At 43.7% G+C, this 23600-nt stretch overlaps 1 protein-coding gene across 2 annotated transcripts in view; it reads right to left on the bottom strand.

Moving 5' to 3' along the window:
* Positions 1 to 23600, bottom strand: part of SMOC2 (SPARC related modular calcium binding 2) — a 217072-nt gene that overhangs the window by 89453 nt on the left and 104019 nt on the right. The window contains exons 6-7 of one of the 2 annotated variants that reach the window (XM_055269689.2): positions 21359 to 21442; positions 19316 to 19390 (exon numbers count right to left, since the gene is read on the bottom strand). In XM_055269689.2, the coding sequence (XP_055125664.1) occupies positions 19316 to 19390; positions 21359 to 21442 (159 nt within the window). The remainder of the gene's footprint in view (positions 1 to 19315; positions 19391 to 21358; positions 21443 to 23600) is intronic. The other variant, XM_055269690.2, reaches the window with a different exon arrangement.

Here is a 23600-nt window from a genome sequence, read left to right as displayed (position 1 = left end):
TGGGCAAGACGTGCCTCCCACAGTGGCCCCCGTGGTGGGCGTGAGCCTGATGATTCCGGCAGGGCTCCTCTGGTTGCCCCTGAAGAGACCCCCACAGAGAAGTCACATCTTCTCACTGTCTTCTGTACATCACACCTCTCATTTCCTAACTTCTTTGACGTTTTTTCTAGTCACCTTTAGTTCTATTCCCGTTTGGCTGCTCAGCCCATGGCCAATTTCTGAATATTTTTCAGCCTTAACCCAGTTCCAGAGCTGAGTAGGAGCCCTCCCCCCACCCCCACAGAGGCAGCTGATGGTTCCCAAAGGAGCGAAGCAAGGTGGCGTGGTGCCAGGACGACGGGACGTCCGCACACAAAGAAAATGTCATCTAGACACAGACCTTACACCCTTAATAAATTAACTCCAATATATCACGGAGCTACGTGTAAAACACAGAACTATACAACTCCTAGAAGGTAACACAGGAGAAAATCTAGGCGACCTTGGATTTGGTGATGACTCTTTAAAGACAACCTCAAAGGCACAATGTATGAAAGAAATCATTGATAAAGGGGACTTCCTCAAAGTGGAAAACTTATGCTCTGCAAAGACACCGTTAAGAGAATGAGAAGACAAGCTGCAGACGGGGAGAAAATATTTACAGACCACACATCTGATAAATTACTTAGGTCCAGGCCAGGCATGGTGGCTCGTACCTGTAATCTCAGCACTCTGGAAGGCCGAGACAGGCAGATAGCTTGAGCTAAGGAGTTGGGGACCACCCTGGGCAACATGGCCAAACCCTGTCTCTACAAAAATAAAAATAAAAACTAACCAGGCATGGTGGTGTGTGCCTGTGGTCCCAGCTACTCAGGAGGCTGAGGCAGGAGGATGGCTTGAGCCCAGGAAGTGGAGGTTGCAGTGAACCATGATTGCACTACTGCACTCCAGCCTGGGTGACAGAGTGAGACCCTGTTTCAAAAAAAACAAACAAATGAACAAAAAACTCATGTCCAAAATATATCTACAAAGAACACTTAAAATTCAACAATAAAAAAATTAATTAAAAATCAGGCGTAATATCTGAACCGACACCCTATCGAAGAAGATATTCAGATGCCAAACAGGCATATGAAAGGCATTCAATACCCTATGTCATTAGGTGATTGCAATTAAAACAATAATGAGACACCACTGCAAACCTATTAGAATTCCTAAAATCAAAAACATTGACAACACCAGCTGCTGGGGAGGCTGCAAAGCAGGCTGAGACTGCAGAATGGCGCGGCCACCACAGAAGACAGCTTGGCAGTTTCTTATGAAGACACACAGAGTTTTACTGTACCATCCACCAATCGTGTTCTTAGGTATTTAGCCAAATGTGCTGAACCCTGAAGTCCACAAAAACCTACATATGAGTGTTTCTAGCAGCTTTATTCATAATAGTCAAAAATTGGAAGCAACTAAGATGCCTTTCCAGTGGCAAACAGATGAACTATAGTGCATCCAAACAATGGAATACAATTCAGCACTAAAAAGAAATGAGTGATCAAGACATGAAGACACGGAGGAACCTTAAATGAATATCAGTAACAGAGGAACCTTAAAAGAATATTAGTAAGCAAAGGAAGCCAGTCTTTAATGGCTGCATACTGTATGAGTCAGACTCTCTGAAATTCTGGAAAAGGCAACACTATGGAGATAGTAAAAAGATCAGTGGTTGCCAAGGGTGAAGGGGAAGGAGGGATGGGTAAGTGGAGCTCAGAGGGTTTTCAGGGCAGTGAAACAACTCTGTATGACACTGTGATGGGGGTACCTGTCATTATACATTTGTCATGACTCATAGAATGTCCAACATCAAGAGTGAACCTTAATGTAAACTATGGAAGCTGGTTAATAATAATTTATCAATATTTGTTCATCAATTATAACAAATGCACCACACTAATGCAAGACGTTAATTCCAGGAAAAGCGGTGGAGGTGTGGGTGCTCAGGAGGTACCTGGAAACTCTGCATTTTCTGCATAATTTTTTCCTCTAAAAGTAAAACTGCTCTAAAAATAAAGTCTGTGAAAAAGAAAATACCGTTCCACCCCTGAGGAGAAGACGTGAGAAGACGTGCTAAATTCTAATATGAGACACCAACTCGCACCATCCGGTCTTCGCCTGTGGCTCCTCATCTGAAGAGAACACGCACTAAATTCTAATATGAGACACCAACTCACACCATCCGGTCTTCGCCTGTGGCTCCTCATCTGAAGAGAAGACGCACTAAATTCTAGTATGAGACACCGACTCACACCATCCGGTCTTCGCCTGTAGTTGCTCATGTGAAGAGAACACGCACTAAATTCTAATATGAGACACCGACTCACACCATCGGTCTTGATGCACTAAATTCTAACATGAGACACCGACTCACACTATCTGGTCTTGACGCACTAAATTCTAACATGAGACACTGACTCACACCATCCGGTCTTCGCCTGTAGTTGCTCATCTGAAGAGAACACGCACTAAATTCTAATATGAGACACCGAATCACACCATCCGGTCTTCACCTGTAGTTGCTCATCTGAAGAGAACACGCACTAAATTCTAATATGAGACACCGACTCACACCATCCGGTCTTCACCTGTAGTTGCTCATCTGAAGAGAACACGCACTAAATTCTAATATGAAACACCAACTCACACCATCCAGTGTTCACCTGTGGCTCCTCATCTGAAGAGAACACGCACTAAATTCTAATATGAGACACCGACTCACACCATCTGGTGTTCGCCTGTGGCTCCTCATCTGAAGAGAACACGCACTAAATTCTAATATGAGACACCGACTCACACCATCCGGTGTTCGCCTGTGGCTCCTCATCTGAAGAGAACACGCACTAAATTCTAATATGAGACACCGACTCACACCATCTGGTCTTCACCTGTGACTCCTCATCGAGCTTCAGATAACGTTTCTGGACCTAATCAAGACCTCTAATCTCAGAAATGGTTCTGGTTTCTCCCTCTCTTTTTATTTGCTCAAGACTCCAAATATTTGCTTTGCCACCTCTGAAAATGACTAAAAATGTTACAAGATACCATTGGAAACTCAGAGGTGTTCAATATTTTATTGAGCATATACTGGATATTCAACATGGCTTTACAAATTATAGAAAGACACACACACACACACAAATAAAAGGCAGTATTTTAAACACAAAGGTAAAGCATTAAACAAAGAGAAATATCTGAAGTAATTTATCAACTAACATCTGCTTCAACCTAAAATTTTGTATATACCCATAATTTAACTTCCTACCCATTTTGGTTGTAACACATTGCTATTTCAAAAATCTGAAGTAATGGCTTTAGATAAAGTATTTTAGCATTCATGAGAAAACATAGTGATTGAAAATGCTTAACATTTAAAAAAATTATTGAGCCAACAAAATCTCTCTTCCCAAAAAAGCATTTTTAAGAAAATCTTCTCATTTTTTGTTTTAAATATTGACTTATACAATTAAAGTATCCTTCTTTTTTCTGATGCAAAGTCATACCAAAACAGAAAAACAAACTTATTTCCAAGTTTCCAAACAAATGAGAAAAAATGCCTTTTAGTTGGGACTAATCTTGGAAAATTTATTTCCCAAGTTAACTTCAAAGAGTTATGAGCTGTAAAAATGCGAGGTTAGAGAGAATTCTTCGTGGTCAGGATTTAATTATAAATAAAGATAGCGGGCCTGTCTCCTATGTTCCGTGTATCGTCCTGTCTTTTTTTATAGTGTCTTTCAAACAGTTTGCCAAATACTGCTGTGCGTTTCGAGCATGATTCCGTCATGTGCCACCCACTCTACACTTTGCAAAGTCTAACTCTGCATTAGAAGTGCTACAATAGTCCGGGCACAGTGGTTCATACCTGTAATCCCAGCACTTTGGGAGGCTGAGAAGAGCAGATCATGAGGTCAAGAGATCAAGATCATCCTGGCTAACACAAAAATACAAAATACTCTACTTTCTACTAAATGCTACTAAAAATACAAAAAATTAGCTGGGTGTGGTGGCACGTGCCTGTAGTCCCAGCTACTTGGAGGCTGAGTTAGGAGAATCGCTTGAACCCAGGAGGTGGAGGTTGCAGTGAGCGGAGATCACACCATTTCACTCCAGCCTGGGCAACAGAGCAAGACTCTGTCTCAAAAAAAAAAAAGAAAAGAAAAAAAAAAAGAAAAGTGCTACAATATCCATAATAAAGCCTGAAAATTTGTCTGAGGCTTTTTAGCTTAGCTAAAACTTTTAGTTCTGAAAATACATTAAATCCACATACATACAAGTTACAGACCACCTATTGCAAGGATTTGTCATGAAGTCTGAACTGCTATATTTCATATGCAGTATACATGATTAGACAGTGCCCTAGAATCATGTACTGTACGGGGACTTGTGCAGTGGTGTATAAACACACACAGGCATGCAGAGGGAGTGCAAAGAAAAAGATAGAATCATTTTTTCTAGGACAAATAATAGGATAGAGGTTTCTTTCAAGAGAAACCTCCCTACTGGCCAAGGTGGTAGAAGCATTGCTGTAGCTTCATAAAAGACTTGGATTTTTTCTTAGTTCACTTCATCTATACTTGGATGGTCCCCATAAAAATAGTAAAAAAAGAATCACCAATTGAAAATAACTATTTTATATAAAATATCTGTGGCCATGAAAACAAAAGATAAATTTGGTGGAAATTCTCACTTTGTCTTCAGTCAATATTTGACACACTGGGAGAAATTTCACTCCAGTTCAAAACAGAAACTTGTATCGAGGTCAGACGAGAATCCCCCAAACCTCTTTCACTAGTATCCCTTTTCTTTACTAGACGTCACAAGCATTCCTATTGTAAAGTGGCTTTTCACTGGGAAGAGAGCTGGGACCTTAGGCGACTGCAGAAAGAAGGGTGATGGCATTGGTGGTGCCGTCGATAGACCTGAGGACACAGCAGGGGCAGTTTCAGCTCCACGCTGAGCCTTTTATTGATAGGCTTTGTTTTCAATGTAAGCAATTCAAATCCAAGCCACACTGACAGAAATAATTCTATCCTGCTTGTTATGGATTCAAAATTCATGGATGAAGGCTTAACTCTGAATGTGATTGTATTTGCAGATGAAGCCTTTAAGAAGTTAATTAAGGATAAACGAGGTCATCATAAGAGTGGGGCCCTGATCCAGTATAACTGATGTCCCTGCAGGAAGATGGAGACATCTAAGGAGCGAACTGAGGGGAGAACACGGAGGGGAGACCACATGGAGGCTGGTCAGAGAGAGAGCCCTCACCAGGCCAGCCCTGCCAGCACCTCGGGCCTGGACCTCCAGCCCTCAGAACAGTGATAGGAGCCATTCCTGCTGCTCAAACCACCAGACTGTGCTACTTGTTACAGCAGCCCTAGCTGATTAATACACTGTATTTCACATTTGATTTTTAAAGAAAGCCCAAAGAAATTTCCTTAACTGAAGATTCGCTAAGGGAACTGCATTTATTTACAGGCAGAGTTGTCAGATAAAATGCAAACGCCAGGTTCAAGCTGAATTTCAGATAAATAAGGAATAATTTTCGGTATACAAACATCCCCTGCAAAATTTATACCTTTTAAAATAGCATTGCCTTTTATTCTTCCCCATTCAGAGATGCTGTTGATGTTACTTTTACCAGCTTCACTACCTTAAAAAAACATGTTCAAGGTCAAAGGAGAAAATTACCCAGTGGGATTAACTTCAAGCCCTACCCTCCAGGTCTGGGTTAACCTTACATCAGCGGAATGCATCAGAGTGCATTTTTTGCACAGCAGTGAGACCCGCTGCCTTAGGGGTAGTGAGCCCTGTGTCACCCTGGGTGGCAGTGGCTGCCTGTCATCAGCCTCCTGTCATGGGCTTGACACTGGCACACAAAGGGGGACTCAGGTGAGGCACTAGTTCCTTAGACATGGCCCCAAAAGCATAGCCACAAAAGAAAAGATAGGTAAACTGGACTTTACCAAAATTAAAAACACTGTGTGTTTCCAGCATGATGGAATGTGCCATCCACTACACTTTACAAAGTCTAACTCTGCATTAGAAGTGCTACAATATCCATAATAAAGCCTGAAACTTCCTTTCAGGCTTTCTAGCTTGGCTAAAATTTTTACCTCTGAAAATACATTAAATCGACATACATACAAGCTAAAGACAAACAATTTATTGCAAGGATTTGTCATGAAGTCTGAACTGTTATATTTCATATGCAGTATACATGATTAGACAGTGTCCTAGAAGCATGCACTGTATGGGGACTTGTGCAGTGGTGTATAAACACACACAGGCATGCAGAGGGCATGCAAAAAATAGACACTGTTCTTTGAAGAATCCCACCAAGAGAGTGAAAAGACAGCTCAGAGTGAAAGAAAGTATGTGTGAATCATAAATCCGGTAAGGACTTGTATCTAGAATACACGATGGAGTCTAATACTCAAATGCCTTTAAGAAACTTTGTGTTTTGTCTTATACACATACATAATTATGGGAAAAATTAAAATATGTACAAAACCTTATTGATAATAGTTACCATATGTCACAGTGATCTGCACATTTTAAGATAAAACAATTTACCAGAGAAGCCACTTAAATTGTGTCTCCAAGGCCCCACCCCCACAAGAGATTCTACTCCAGGGTGTGCTTTAACCAGGACTAGGCGTGAGATGAGGCGTGTGAGCACCCGCCCCTGCCGCCTGCAGGCCCACGACGCCCCTGAGATGCAGATCTCTGACTGCTCTAGGGATACGGAGCGTGCCTCCGGTTGGGAGGAGTCTTACCTGGTGCTGGCCTGTGCTGCTGTAACAAAAGTGCTGTGGGCTCGGTGGCTTATCAACAGGCATTCATTTGTCACAGTTGAGAGGCTAGAAGCTCAAGATCAAGGCTCTGGCAGATTCTGGGTCCCATTTCCTGGTTCACAAATGGCGCCTTCTCGGTTGAGCTCATGTGGCAGGAGGGGCAAGGGTCTCCCAGGCCTCTTTTCATAATGCACTAATCCCATTGCCCTCACGACCTCATCACCTTCCAAAGGCCCCGGCCCCTAACACCGTCACCCTGGGGGTGAGGATTTCAACACAGGAATTTGGGGACACACATACATTTAGACCATAGCAGGGAGACAAGAAACAGACACATAATATTTTAGCAAAAAGAAAGTTTATATGTGTGTGTGTATATGACTGTGTATCTATGTACCTGTGTGTGTATATATATATAGATATATATATATATATACACGCACACCAATATATATAAACTTTATATACATACACAGGTACACATATACGCACATATATATACACACATACACATATATATAAACTTTATATACATACACACATATATATACACACACACACAAAACTTAAACACATACATATATACATCGATATTGTGTATGAATGCACGTGTGTGTTGAAACTCAGGAATGCTGTAAAATGAAAAGTGAACAAGTGATCAGTGTGAGTTAAACACAGGATCCACCTCACGTAGAGAGATCGCGACTAAGACTTGCTTTTTCCTAAAGTGACAGCACATGCTGAGTCTGTGGCAGCTGTAGCAGAGGTGCCCAGCTGCTTCCCAAGCCGCCCCCTTCCTCGACGCAAATGGAATTATGGCAGGCACACAGCGAGTATGGCAGGCACACAGCGAGTCTCCACTCCCAGCCCTCTTTCCGGGGAGCATGCCTACGTGACTGCGTTTGCTCCAGTGAGATGGAGATGAACAGTGAGATGGAGATGAACAGTGAGGTGGAGGAAACAGGGTTGGTTCGATTCTAGCCTGGAGCTTTTAGGAGAAAGATTCTACCTCCTCCTGATGATCTATCCCCCCCTAAAACTGTCATCCGTGAAAATACGGCCTGGAGGGATCCAGATCCCTGCGTGATCACGCGGAAAACAGTTCCACGGGCAACGCTCTCCCCAGGGCAGGACTATCACATGATAAAACACTGCACTTCGACCTGCTGAGCCTCTGAAATGTGAGTGCATTTCTTTCACCATTTTAAGCCACCCTACCTGATAACCCCAGATGCGTAAATCAGAAACACACCCTCTGACGATAAACAAGGCAAGCTGAAGCTCAGGCGGGTCATCTGGCCCTCGCCTCTTGTTTGGGTGAACGTTTGCATTTTTTCATATGTAAAGAGGAAAACAGTATCTCCTCATCCCCAAAGTGAGAACGGCATGAAAATGACACCTCCTCCGAGAATGCAGTGAGAGCCTCGCGTCTCAGGGCCAGAAAATGACACCTCCTCCGAGAATGCAGTGAGAGCCTCGTGTCTCAGGGCCAGAAAATGACACCTCCTCACCTCCTCCGAGAAGGCAGTGAGAGCCTCGTGTCTCAGGGCAGGACAATGACACCTCCTCCAAGAACGCAGTGAAAGCCTCATGTCTCAGGGCCAGAAAGGTGGGCACAGAGGATGCATTCTTCTTCAGTTATTGAGTTTTAAAAAATAAATATTACCTTCAAGACTGTTTGTCAGTAAACATAACTCTTACATCACTTAAACATTCTGTGTTTTGATGCAGATGCAACACATAACTGAAGATGTTTTACAATGTTTTTGAAATGACTTCTTCATTTGCCCTTTCATCTGAAACACAATAGCCCGACGTGACGTATTCTGGCATTAGTTACTAATGTGACTTTCAGGCAAAAGCAGAGAGATAAATGTCTATACTAGATTTTATCTGAGACACAAATGTAGGCTGCAGGTACATAAAAGGGGAAAGATGATAAATATAAAGTAACAGAGGTAAGGAAAGAGGTTGCCTCTATTAAAAACATAAAGCTGTCTTTTTAGAGAAAAATAATTATGAAGTACATGTGTGGTGACACACATACACATGTGCACATTCATGCAGCACACCATTCCTGGGGAGTGAATAAAATTCCTCAGCAAATGCACTAACATTTTTTAAACTCTCAGTGCAGAAATTGCCTTGATTGTAACTATAGTAATGCATCGTGCTTGGCAAACAAGTCCTCATCAATCAGCACTTGATAAGGGTGACTACAGAGAAAGATGATTTCATTAATTGTATGAACTTTGTCCTTTCTCAAAGGAGGATGGACTGGTAAAAATATTAGGGGGGCTGGTAAAATTCTTTACTAGTCACCCGCATAAATCGTTAATTGCTCACAGCTAGGGAGAGGGTTGCTGTTGATAGAACAAGATGCAGTTGGAGGAGATGCCATTGGTGGGTGCACCTTGGCTGGCAGGCGAGAGCAGGCAGGAATTCTCATCTTAGTGTGACCACATGAGTCATTTCCCAAAGGGTCATATTATTCATGGGCCATATTAATTATCTGTGGGTCTTTAAGCTAACTGATGGGAAGACCATGGACACAGAATCACAGTGAAATCTCTTCTACTATGTTACTATTTTCTTTTATTTATTTATTTATTTATTTATTTATTTATTTATTTGAGACAGAGTCTCACTCTGTCGCTCAGGCTAGAGTGCAGTGGCGCAATCTCGGCTCACTGCAACCTCTGCCTACTGGGTCCAAGCGATTCTCCTGCCTCAGCCTCCAGAGTATCTGGGATTATAGGCACCCGCCACCATGCCCAGCTAATTTTGTATTTTTAGTAGAGACGGGGTTTCACCATGTTGGCCAGGCTGGTCTCGAACTCCTGACCTCAGGTGATCCACCCACCTCAGCCTCCCAAAGTGCTGGGATTACAGGTATGAGACACCACACCTGGCCCTAAGCTGCTATTCTTAAGTGTGAACAGCAAAAAGAGATATTTCACTCCGTTTATGCTTCAAGCCAAATCTGTAATCACGACAAGACACAAATTTCATAGCAGCAGGTAAATCTTGGTCCTATTAATCCTGTCGTTATGATTTCCAGTACCTGATTTCTCAAAAAACTAGTTACTATTACAGTAAACATGCATGTGTACACGCACATATACACATGTGCACACACATGCACACGCACACATGCACACACACGCACATATACACATGTGCACACACATGCACATGCACACACACGTGCACACATACACGTGTGCGCACACACATGCACACATACACATGTGCGCACACACATGCACACACACGTGCACATGCACACCCACACATATGCATGTGCACACACATGCACAAACACACACACATTCAGGGAAGAGCCTCAAGAGATGCCCTGAATCCCTCCTATTTGCCGAGCCCAGTACCAAGCTCGATGTGCACACCTGGAAGTTAATTCCACTCCTAGACACCAAGTGGACACTGGTGCATCCAACCAGACTGAGCTCTGGGGCTTTTCTGGGAGGTCGGTCTTACCATTACCATTTTAAAGATGAGATGCTGAAACCCAGATAGGTAAAATGCATTGATCAGGATCACACAGTGGGGGCCGAGAACCAGCCCAGGCCCCCCTTCTGTCCTTCCCAGGGACCAAGGAGGCTCCAAGCAGCAGCAACAATAACTTTGATGGGAAGAAAGGTTCCAGGGGGACTGACGGCATGCAGGAGGAGGAGTGAGCACACCTAATATCTCTCCAGCCACTGTGTTCCCTTGTGCAGAAAAGATGGTCCTGGGGCAGGTAGTGTCCTAATGCACCTTCACGGTACATGACGCCAACCACTCTCCCGTCTCCTCCCCATGCCTGACGTGGTCCCTCCTAAATAAGACAATGAGAAGGTTGCGGCTCTGCCTGCAGGGTCCAGGGTGGAGACACAGCCGCTCTCCTGGTTCTCACTTTGGAGGCCCCATCTGTGAGCCTGAGAGAGCTTCTGCTGGTGCTGTTTGCCATGAGATCGCTTCTGAAGCCACGTCCCTTGCCTGGTGGAGTATCGCTGGGAATGAGAGCATTCATAGGTGTGTGCCATGGTGCCTCTCCCACACTGTCAGCCTCAGAGACGCCCCAGAAGCCAGCAGCTCTGGAACTGAGTGTGCAGGTCAATCTGCGGGCCGCGGGAGGAGGTTGGAAATCACAACTCTGGGCTAAATCCTGGCCTCAGCCACTTAGAGATTTTGAAAAAGGAACTTACCTATGAGACAAGCAGCTCCAAGTTCACACGGCTGTTCTAAGAATCAGCTTCTATGATGCATTAGAACACACAGTGCTTTGCCTGGTGCCCCATGAGCATTATATGAGGTCAATATCAGATCCATGAGCAACTAATGAGGTCAACATCAGACCTCATTAATTCAAGGAGGAGTTGAATGTCATTTATATTTGGAAAACGAAGTTAAGGCAAATACCCCTCCTTTCATGGCGAGAGCTCAAGGCCTGCGTGTACACGTGTTGGTGTGTGTTCCCAAACCACTCAGATAGGGTTTGCTTATGTTGAAAATCTTCATTCTGATTACTTAACCACAGTGTGACTGAATATTGAAATCTGAGAATCAAATATGATTGAAATTAAAAGCTTTTATAATTATGAAAATTGGATACATTTACTTATGCATATTTTTGGTAAGTTAATTAATGTTTTTAAACAATACACTTTTACAGTCTACACTTATGAGGTGGTATTTGCTTTAATTTAGCATTTTTTAATCTCTTCAAATGACCAAAAATTAATAACTTAACAAATCTAATTTGTGTCTTGATGTTTGTGTAATGTCATATTTGAAAAACAGAATATGAAAAACTTAGAAATAAAAAAAGAAAATATAATTTGTATCATTTTCCCGTAGGGAATGCATTTTAGCATGATTTAAAGCAGAATCAAAAGATAATTATCTTTTGGCACTAATTTTAATATGTGCGATAAAACAAAAATTATCATCCCTAAATAAAGAAGTATTTCCACTGAGGGGCTCCACGAACTGCAGGACGTCCTGAACATCAAGGACTCTTCCTGGACATTGAACAGAACTGTTTTTAATGGTTTAGGGAGGAAGGCATTTTTCTCCTAAGCAGGAGGAGGAATTTCACAGATGACAAAACTGGAGGCCTCTATGTTCTCTCCAGCTCACGAAAAAAAAACTAACACAACAATGAGAACACATGGACACAGGAAGGGGAACATCACACACCGGGGCGGCGTGTTGTGGGGTGGGGGGAGGGGGGAGGGATAGCATTAGGAGATATACCTAATGTTAAATGGCGAGTTAATGGGTGCAGCACACCACCATGGCACATGTATACATATGTGACAAACCTGCATGTTGTGCACATGTACCCTAAAACTTAAAGTATAATAATAATAAAAAAAAAAGATCCCAAGGAGCAGTTTGGGGGGCCTCAAACAGCCCTGGGCTTTTGGGAGAGCTTTGGAGGAGGCAGGAAACAGATGCCTCCAGCGCCCACGTGGCATGTGAAATAAAGGAGATAAGGCATCAGTGCCCGGGGCCCGCACAGTCTGCGAGGCCACGAGGAACAGCTTCCCGCGTGGGGAGGCGCGGGGGCCACAGGGTGGGCTGCTAGGGACCGAGGGTGCAAAGCCAGACTCCCCTTAAAAGCTAATCATCCCAAGGCCGCTCCCGCACCCCACGCGGGCTTCAAGGACGCTGGAGGAAAGGAGCCCGCAGCTTCCCGTGGTTCCCGAGTGTGGGCGTGGGGAGAGTCCTGTGGGCAGCCCCACCCCAGCCGGGAGAGTCCACGGACGCCCTCGGAGCTGGGACCCCCACCTGAGTCCCTCCTTCCCGCCCGCACAGCCGTGGACCCCCGGGAACACTTCAGCGTCCCCGTGCAGGGAGGGGAAGGCCTGGACTTGGAGGGGGTTCCCGCAACAGTGAAGACGACGCCTCGGGCTGAGACCCTCATGGCCCGAGGCCCCAGGCCTGCCTGGACCCCACCGCGGCGAGGACGGTGTCGCTCAGAGGCCCTGACTTCAGCGTCCACCTCGTCCACACGGTGCCCCCACTGGTGTCTGGACCCGACCCACCCAGCAGCCGCCCACCCTGCTGGTATGGGACTGCCCGGTGCTGCCTCAGCCTTAGGAGGACCGCGCAGGACAGGGGCTCAGGGCGGAGAGGATCAAGCTCCAGGGGCCTCTACCCTTCCTCTAAAGCGGAGGTGTGTCCGGGCGGCCACTCCCCGCTGCAGGCTGCTGGGCGGTCTTTGCCCATCTGAATCCAATCTGGCCTGGGTCTGAAGGAATTCGGCCTGAGCTACAGATCCCAATTTGGTTCAAACCCCGCAAGAGGCATCGTTCAGGTTCCACAGCGCATTCTATGAGTGGGACCTTGTAACATGCGACCCTGGACTCCATACGTCCATCCCAAATCCCACGGGGAGCAGGGTGCTGGCAGAGGGAGAAGGAACTCCCTGGGCTGGCTGAGCCAGCACCCAGCCGGTCTGTGTAGGTGACAGGAAGGTAAGGGCTTCCCTGCTTGGCCCCTGGTGGGAAGCTTGGTGGGGTGGGAGCTGCGTGCTAACACAGCTCTTCCGTCTTCCTCGTCACTCTGCCTCGCAACCAGCCAACCTCAGGACCCCAGGTCACAGGACCCCGGATATTTGACGGGTGGAGACAAGAGTGGGTGAATTTCTCCGCGCGTTGAACCGCTTTTGCAATATGTGTTTTTTTTAAATCTCCAACATGAAGTAGGCTTTAACCACTTAGTCTCATCCCGGCTGGCTAATGATTGCAGGCCCGGTGGAGACATGTTACCGTAGAAGGGAAGTCCCGACCTGAGGGCGAGGCCGAGAGGAGCCGGGAGCTGGGCCCAGGGAAGCCCGGAGGTGCGCTTGCAGGCGAGCGCTGTGCACGCGCCGGGAGGAGCCAGGCCCACTTGGCGAAATCCACTTCCCCTCTTTATCAGGCACTGCTTCCGCTTTCATTTTCACTGATATCACAGTAAAGGCCTTTCAAAAATGCCAGAGAGAACTCGTGCCCGAAGGAGCACACACCCTGTGGTGAGAGGGGCCCCAGCAGCAGTTGCCCCAGCATCTTGGGCAAAGTGAGACCCATTTCAGAACCAAATGAGGTCCCCAAAACACAGAATGTGGATGAGCAGCCGACCTGCCTCCCCACGTGGCAAAGCCCTGTGGCCCATGGCTCCATCAGGAATTGGGCACACGGTGTTAAGGAAAACAACCAAATTCACCTTGACAGCGGGACACGAACACCAAATTGACTTTAACTGCCAGCCACAAAGTCTAGCTGCCAGCTCCGAGGGCTGTGTGTGGTCTCACGTCTGGCCTTGTGTCCTGATAATCAGGAAAGGTCTTCCAGGACACGTAGTCCCAGAACGGCCTGTGCAGGCCTGAGAAGGCGGGACCTCCGTGCCCCTCCTCTCCATCCCCACCCTTTCCAGGGGCAGGCTGCCCAGGAGCCCAGCAGAATGCTTCTAACTTCCTAAGTACAAAAAAGTTTCTGCAGAAGCTTAACAGAAGCTTCGTGAGCTCCTGCACCTATTTCTTCTTTCTTTCATGTTCTCTTCAGTGCTGTGTATAATAGTAGTAGGATACCCCAAGGTGTTAATTAATTGATGGAAATTGAGACAAGTTTTTCAGCATGACTTTAAGAAATCTGCATACAGTAAGTATAATATGATGGGGCTTATCTGGTCCCCCTGTCTTGTGGGAGACTATGGCACCTGAAAACAACATGATGGCAGCCTCACAGTGCGTGAAAGATGCGGATACCTGGTAGGGAAGGGGCACCGTGCACACGCAGTTCAAACGCGAGTTTTAACCCACGCGTCCCATGGAATAATCCTCCTACCAAAATGTGAGGCAGCTGGCCTTCCGCACGTTCTCATTATTTCTGAGCGCTCTTTCCCATGGGTCACGTCACTACGGCAAATGGTGGCAAATGGCAACCGTGATACAGAAACCGTCCTGCGAGCCTGGTTGCCTCCTCGCCCCAGAGATAGAACCCTCCTTGGCTTTGACGTGCCACGATCACATGCTTTTCTGTCTAGAGGAGATGTGTTTTATTATGAATGGGTCATGGAACCCTAAGCACATTGGTGTTTGTAATTCATGAAGAGTGTTTGTTATTTTGTGAAGATGTTAGTAGCTGGCTCAAAGTTAAGAACAGAAGTTGCAGTCTCCTCTTCAATATTTTAGATTGGTTTTAAAGGAAATCAGGCAGAAATCTAGAAAGTACTTAATATGCCAGTAGCGAAGAGTACTAATTTGATTTACATTTGTTTAAATCTTACATAATTAAAAGACTGTATCTTACAAAATGTCTTATCTGATAAAATCTTGTAACTAGTTTATGTATCTTCTATGAAAAGAATAATAAAACAAAGATGATTTTAGACAGTAAAAGAAGTAACACAATTTTATATTGATGGGAAAATCTGAGTAATGCAATTTTCAGTAACAGGCGACTTCAGATTTTACTCATTTATTTAATGTATATGATTCACATGATGAAAGTGATGATTTTCTTACTAAGTGAGCCAAGAGAATGTTTGACTTATATATTTATTAAATTTAAATCAACGTAAGTCTAATAGGCAACCTCTAGGGGTGCCTAGATTCTCTCTCTTTTCCAGTTATGTATCAATTTGGTTATTTTGTTTGTTTCATTCAGCTTGTTTTAAAAAGAGTAATGATGCTACAGTAGGGCCCGTGGAACATATGCTGGTACAAATCTTTATTAATTTAATGCATATTTATTGTGTAGCTACTATGTGCAAATTTTCAAGTGCCGTCACTCACCTCCTGCAGAGCATCTCAGAGGACAGTGAGGGGCCACCTTGGTGGGCTCTCTGCTGGGGCCTGGGGTGAGCAACAGGCTGGTGGTGGTGGTGGGGGGTGGTCTTTGCCAATCTAAATCCAATCTGGCCTGGGTATGAAGGAATTTTGCCTGACTTACATATCCCAATTTGGTTCAAACCCCACAGGAGGCAAGATTTTATTGTGTAGCTACCATGTGCAAATTTTCAGAGTAGGAGTATTTTATTTTCCTTTGTAAGAATAGTCCCTTTTAAAAAACTACTTTCATTATATGCTCCAAAGCATACGTGACCACATCTTCCTAGTGTGCACACAGGCATTTGGATGAGTGGCAACCATATTCTATGTCTGCGGTAACAAAAGTCACATTATTTTCATACAGATTCATGGGGAAAAATACTACTTTTAGCCGATATAAAGAAACATCAGAGAAACAAAAAGCAATGCATTTTCAGTTTGGCCTTTTTTATAAAAAAACAGGAAAAGGTACTGACAAGCTAGGTAAATTTTTTTAAATACCCAAATTATTATAAAAAATTATTTACATTTTCTAAAATAAATGTGTCTACGTCTACCAAAGATGATTACAAGTAAAAGTATATTTTAAAAATTAAAATTAAGTATGACACTCTTCTGATATTTGAAATTTCAATAGGAGTGGTCATTGTATACATCCTATGATGTTTGTCATTTCATTGTTAAAACTTAATAAATTAAATATTATTTTTAATGTCCTAAAATACCAACTAGGTGTTTCTTCAGCCCCTCAGAAAGAACATGTAGCTAGAATACTGGTATTAAACACAAACATAGTCCAGTAGCTTCATGCCCCGTGTCTGTAAATCAACTCAATGCCATCTTTTTGTGCTCCACTCATCTCGGCTGACTTAAATTATAGTGTAGGGTAACTTCTGTAAACTGGAATTTCCTAAAACATTATTTTCAGTCCCACTAAATACCAAAAGCCTGCTCAGTTTTTACTGGTTAATTATAATTGGCAGGTCACTTGAAGTCCTGGAAATCTGCAAGTGGCAAGTGAGAGGTGAGACACAGAAATGCTCTTCTTCCACAGGTTTACATGGAGCTTAATCTGCCAAAGCCTGAAATGGTTACATTGGCTTAAAAAAATGTGTATTTATATTTCTTAGCCTGGCATGGTGGCTCACACCTATAATCTCAGCACTTTGGGAGGCTGAGGCAGGCAGATCACTTGAAGTCAGGAGTTCGAGACCAGCCTGGCCAACATGGTGAAACCCTGTTTCTACTAGAAATACAAAAATTAGCTGGCTGTGGTGGTGCATGCCTATAGTCTCAGCTACTCAGGAGGCTGAGGCAGGAGAATCGCTTGAACCCGGGAGGCGGAGGTTGCAGTGAGCCAAGATTGCACCACCGCTCTCCAGCCTGGGTGACAGGCAAGACTTTCTCTCAAAATAAATAAATAAATTAATTAATTAAATAAAGTATATTTCCAGTAAAATCATTTACAAGAATTTTACATTTTTTTTCAAATTAAGTTTGGGTGCTAACATATTTATTCTTCAGTGGTTTTCAAGATCTACCAGTGTATTAGTCCATTTTCATCCTGCTATAAAGAACTCCCCAAGACTAGGCAATTTATAAATGAAAGAGGTTTAATGGACTCATGGCTCGGCATTGCTGGGGAAGCCTCAGGAAACTTACCATCATGGCAGAAGGTGAAGGGGAAGCAAGGCACTTTCATCACAAGCCAGCAGGAAGGAGAAGTGCCCAGCGAAGGGGTTAGAGCCCCTTATAAAACCATCAGATCTCCTGAGAACTCACTCACTATCATGAGAACAGCATGGGGGAAACCGCCCTCATGATTCAATTATCCCCACCTGGTCTCTCCATTGACATGTGCAGATTATGGGGATTACAATTCAAAATAAGATTTGGGTGGGGACACAATGCCCAACCATATCAACCAGTAAACCTGAAGCATACAGTGTTTTAATTAAGCTCTCATATACAAATTTGTATGAAACAGAAATAAATCAAAATAACTTTTTTAAATGGGGTGACAAAATTGAACAAAACCCAGTGTCAAAAGTTCATGAGACATGTAAAGAGATTAATATCTCCATACAATAGGAAAAACTCATCTATAACAAGCATTTCTGAGAAAAATGTTATACATAGGTATTAAATGTTCCTGCCATGTGTGCCTGTAGATGGTGGGGGGCCTTTGGGGTTTGCCCTCCCTCATCTCGGCCCAGAAGGGTAAAGTAACAAGAAGATGCCACACAGCTAAGACTCTGGGGCTTGAGGCAGTGATTTCAGAGCATCATGGGGCAGAAATCACATATTGGACCTGTGCCAGCTCATCTGGCATTGCACCGCGCTAGCTTTGCAGGTGGAAATCAGTGGACGGGCCCACCATAGACTTGCCATGGGGTTCTGAGGTGGCCGCCGGCTTAAGGGGACTCAGGCATTTCCCTCAAGGGTCCTTTTTAGGGTGGGTCTATAAGAGGCATAGGTGGGTGAAGGGAGAATCGAACCACTCTTAGTATCCTGAGCTTTAATAAACCTTTTGTTTTTTTTGTAAGCAGAAGAATATATGGATGCATAACCACAGATAAAGTTTTAATGCATAAGCAGCCTCTGTGAATGTTTGCAATTTTTTCACCCAAAGCTGATTGTAGAAAATTCAAGCTGTTACTAACTCCGTGTTTCCTCAGCAGCTGAACTACTTTAAACCTACATGGCTGCTTCCCTTCAGTAAGAATCTGTGAAATCCTCATTTGAAAAGGCAATGAGAAACACATAAGCAATCAACTGAAAGCCTAAATGAAAATTACAGAACAAACCCGCTTCCACGAAAACAGTCAAAGTCATTAACCAAAGAGGAAGCAACCCATTACTGGTCTTCAAAATGTCAAAATAGTCAGCTTTAAAAGGTGAAAGTTCTCTCAAACACTGCTTTATAGCAAACAAAATGCACATAATTTGGAGGATTTTAAACTAAATTAGCAAAGTGTTTTAACATCTCTGAAATTAGGTCAAAAGCAAATTTATAATTATTTACTTATTAACTAAAGCTATAGTTTGACATCTACAGAGAAATCTGTTAAAGAATTTAGAAAATTTAATTTTAAAATGCCAAATTTTAAAATATATGCTGGTGATCAAATAATAAGAATTATTTTCATGACTGAGTAACCAAGTGAAAATATTTACAACTGACCCTTGAACAACAGGTTTTTGATGTCATGGGTCCACTGTTCCAAGGATTCCTCCTTTGCCTCTGTCATAGCAAGGCCAGCCCCTCCTCCTCTTCCTCCTCCTCAGCCCACTCAGCATGAGGACGATGAGGAGAATGAAGACCTTTATGATGATCCACTTCCACGTAATCAATAGTAAATATATTTCCTATTCTTTATGATTTTTAATAACATTTTCTTTTCTCTATTTTTGTAAGAATACAGTATATAATAAATATAACATACAAAATACGTGTTAACTAACTGTATTATTGGTAAGGCTGCCAGTCTACAAGAGGCTATTATTTTGGGGGGAGTTGAAAGTTATCCTCAGATGTTCGTGCCAGGTCTGCACTCCTCACCCCCATGTTGTCCAAGGGTCAACTGTACAATACACTTAATTCCAAAAAAAAACATCATTTTCTAGATCTATTAAATCACTCCTTACAAAGTGACATCAGGCAGCATCTTACCTGAATTCTTATTGGTTTTGTTCTGCCGACTTTTAACCTGTTCAGTCCAAAGGGTAGGATAACGTGATGCAATATCTATGAACCAAAATGAAGTGACAAGCATTTTTAATTCATCATGAAAGCACAATGTTCCTTAGTTACATAGTGCAGCAAGTAGTCTAACAGCCAAAATAAATCAACGTAACACACATTGTACATCTGTAAAGAAATAGTTACAATGATTATATGCATGAGACAAAAGGAAATCATAATATACATTTAAAATATTTTTGGCATTCTTCTCTCTATCCAAAAGTATAGTTAAAAGCTCTTTGGGTCTAGACAGGATTCACTTTAAAAGAATCAGATTTTAGAAAAATACCCAACGTACAAAAATATATCCTTGTGTAGTTAAAATGGCTATTCACATAACATACAATGTTTTCACTCAGTTGAAAGATTCAATATAAAATGCAATATGTGAAGTATAACTTTTGCCTGAAACTTTTCAGGAACACCCCTTTTGTAGTAATCTTGTTTAACAAATAAAATTGAATGGGCCGGGCATGGTGGCTCACGCCTGTAATCCCAGCGCTTTGGGAGGCCGAGGCGGGTGGATCACCTGAGGTCAGGTATTCAAGACCAGCCTGGCCAATACGGTGAAACCCCGTCTCTACTAATAACACACACACACACAAATTAGCCAGGCATTGTGGCAAGCACCTGTAGTCCCAGCTACTCCTAAGGCTGAGGGAGGAGAATCACTTGAGCCCAGGAGACGGAGGTTGCAGTGAGCTGATATCGCATCATTGTACTCCAGAAGCCTGGGCAACAAAAGCAAAACTCTGTCTCACAAAAAAAAAAAAAAAAAAAAAGGAATGTCGTGCAGGTCACTGTTAGTGCTTGAGAACACAGACTCTGAAGAAGACATCTGGGTTTGAATGCCATTTGCCATTTACACCCAGATGGACTTGGGTCAATTGCCACAGGGCTCTCATCTGCGGAAGGGCATTCAGAAGGTCAGGGACTCATGGCAGCAGATCACACATTGTGTAGTGCTTAGGACCACGCAGCATTAGTCATCATTATTATTATTTGCAAAGCATAATGCAGTTCTACATTTTAAGGTTTTGTTAATTTATACTGTGTATTCCTTACACTTTGCCTTTAAAGCCTGGTCCCCTTTCACCTGATAATTTTTATACACTGGTAAATACCTAAGACAATGTATTAAAGGTAAAAACAGGAAATAGATTTCATCCTTGTTATGACCACTTGTAAAGACGTGAAATGTAAACGGGGAAAATGGCCATACATTTTATATTATCCAAACTGTAAAATTTCAACTTAGAAATGTGTATTTAACGAAACCCTCATGAGAATGCGCCATGGCAATATCTGAAAATCCCTTGCTCCAAAGACATCAGGAAAAACACTGGGTGCCCTCATAAGGCTGGACACAGCCACACACAATCCGTTTCTGCCCGTGAGTTTGCTATCTTATCCCTGTCTAACATCATGATGTTTAGATACACATTTACCCAGTGAAATTATTTCTACAGCCAAGCAATTCACATTCCCAGCATCTCACAGTTACTTCACGGGTGTGTGGCTAGGAAACATTTACTATGCCATCTGCTGCCATTTCAGCATTAAGTATATTCCTCGTGCTATGTGCTGGATGTGTGGTATGCCATCCATTGTCATTTCATCATTAACTAGATTCCTTGTGCTGTACGCTCGATGTGTGGACTTGTCCATCCCACATAACTGCAGCTTTGCAGCCTCTGACCTCATCCCTCTATTTTCTCCATCCTACCCTACCCTTGGTGACCACCTTTCGGCTTGCTGTTTCCCTCTTCTCACTATTGGAGTTTTGTGTGTTTGTTTTTTTAGTAGATTCCACATAGAAGTGAGATCATGTGGTCTTTTCTCTCTGTGTCTGGCATGTTACACTCCATACTGAAGGGAGCTCTAACAAGACGACTCGCTCCACTTCCCAGCTCCACGCCATCCCTCGCGCTCCTCCCCAACCCCGACCGTGCAATCCCCACCCCGGCTCACCTTCTTCATCTCCTTGAGGCTGAGTCTCCAACGCTGGAGCTGCGGCATCATCTGAATTCAGAACGGAAAAGATTTGCAAGGAGACTACAATTATGAGAGTAAGTTAAGTAAGTGTGCATACGGGTGGATGCTGAGGACTTGCACTCAGTCCTCACAGATCAACCCCAACAGCAACCCCACACAGACCCAACGCAATGCTGCCTGCAGCTGGAGTGACTACACCAGTCTTGAGTGAGCTGCTACTTAAAATGCTCAAGGCTAGACACTGACCTAATTTCCACGTGGAAAATACCCGAACAGTTCTAAACTATCAGAGCCAATCATAGGCCACAGGGCAGATGAGGAAGGAATCAAAATAATTAGAGTAAAGAAAGTCTAGCCCTGGGAAAGAGAAGTCATAAATTCGGGCCACTAGAGGTTACAGAAGAGGGCTTGGCAGGGACTGGGGTGGGGTTGAGCAGAGCCCCGTACCCTTAACACACGCTCTGTTTTCCCCAAGAAAAAGGCAAGGGTTGGAGAATCCTGGACCCCTTTCTACACCTCTGGCCCTCCTTCTCTCCACTGCTGCCATGGAATAATCTAAGGATCTGAGAGGGGAACGGGGTGGAGCGGACAGGGCGAAAGTGATCGGAGAATGGAGGAAAGGGTGGACTGGGGTGTCATAGGCCCCTGCACCACCCATGGACTCGCATTTTCCAAGTGAAGAATCTGTATTTAATTAATGGACACACACAGGTTGGGTTCCCTGGTAAAGTAAGAGGTTTTAAATGGCTCAGAGACCTGGCAGGATGGCGGGGCCTGTGAGCCAGGAGTCTTTCTCCAGACACTCAGGGCCCCACCCAGGAAGCAATCACAAGGCACTGTGGTGCTCTCAGGATCATCCTTTTTTTTTTTTTTTTTTTTTTCACTGAAGCTTGCTTATATCATTTTGTTAAATAACTTTTGGATTGAAATATAGGAAAAAGTGGCAAAGATGAGGGCCAGATACAAGGCTTATGTAGATAACTAAGTCATGAACTTCCCAGTGGTCTAAAGAATAAAGTTTCTCATAAGACTTTTTAGGGGGAAAATCAAAACAGATTTTCAAAAAATTTTAACGTTGAGCAATCTCTCAAAAAGTTTGCTAGCTATCAAAATGCTGACAAAAATGTGACATCAGTTATTTGAAATATCCAAGTCTAACATTGATAATAACAATAAACTAGGAATATTTTGTGGTTGAATATTTTACAATCTTCTTCCAAGAAAATAAAACAAAATGGGAAACATATTTTAAACACAAGAACATACAAAAAGTCTTAAAAGAACATATGTGAAATTTTTTGGAATGAGGACAATCAAATACATTATTACTGTTGTGTGTTTTTGCTGAGGCCTCACCAAGTCACTACTCTGGGGCCACCAGCCTGTTCCCCAGTCACGGGGGCCAGACCAGTCTGAAAGCTCAGCCTGAATGGCAGGCAGGGAGGGCAGATGTGGCCTGAGGAGAGGGTGAGTAATGGACCCACTGCCCGCTCCTCCTCTCAGCCCTGATTCTGGGCACCAGAGGCCACTCCCCTTCCTGCCCTGTCCACGCTTCCCTCCTCAGCAGGGTCATCATAGGCCCTACTCCATGTCCCCGTCCCTCACAGACAGGGTGGCTCTGTCCCAATAAACAAGGCCATTGGTGGCTGCTGAGGTCAGCCTTAAGGAAATAAAACAAAAATCTCGAAGAGCTGTGCATTTTTTACTTTCCCTTTATCAGAGTGTGTGAAGTGTCTTATTTGTGTCTGGAAACCAGCTCTGTTGCTTAATCCAAGTATCCCCTCTGCGTATTCGGGCCTAAAGTGGGGCGTGTGTTCTTTCCTTAACTCACTTTCATGCCCATTTACTAATTCCTCTAGATTTTTTTTCTACAGTGGGTACAATAAATATCATAATAAACAGGATTAAGAGATGCCCTCTGAAAGACGATGATCTTTCCATCTCCTCCTCCCTTTCCACACTTGGTTAATTCTTCTAATCATGAGATTGTCCCTTCCTTTCTCTACAAATGTCGACGTGCCCACCCCATTATCTTCTCAACTCAATTCACGCAGCTCACGCTATTGCTCTATGCAACTTTACCCCTTCCTTTCCAAACATAAACCCTCTCCCAACCCAGTGTCCCCATTATGCCTGTCATCATTTTTCAGCTGGAAAATGAGCTATCTTCCTTGACTGTGAGGCTTCTTCTGTTTCAGCTCACACTTGTTACATATTT

The sequence above is a fragment of the Symphalangus syndactylus genome, chromosome 2, assembly GCF_028878055.3.
Source record: "Symphalangus syndactylus isolate Jambi chromosome 2, NHGRI_mSymSyn1-v2.1_pri, whole genome shotgun sequence".
In the NCBI taxonomy this organism is placed as follows: domain Eukaryota; kingdom Metazoa; phylum Chordata; class Mammalia; order Primates; family Hylobatidae; genus Symphalangus; species Symphalangus syndactylus.
Note: the sequence above shows the minus strand (reverse complement) of the source record. Positions and strands in the feature narration are given on the sequence as shown.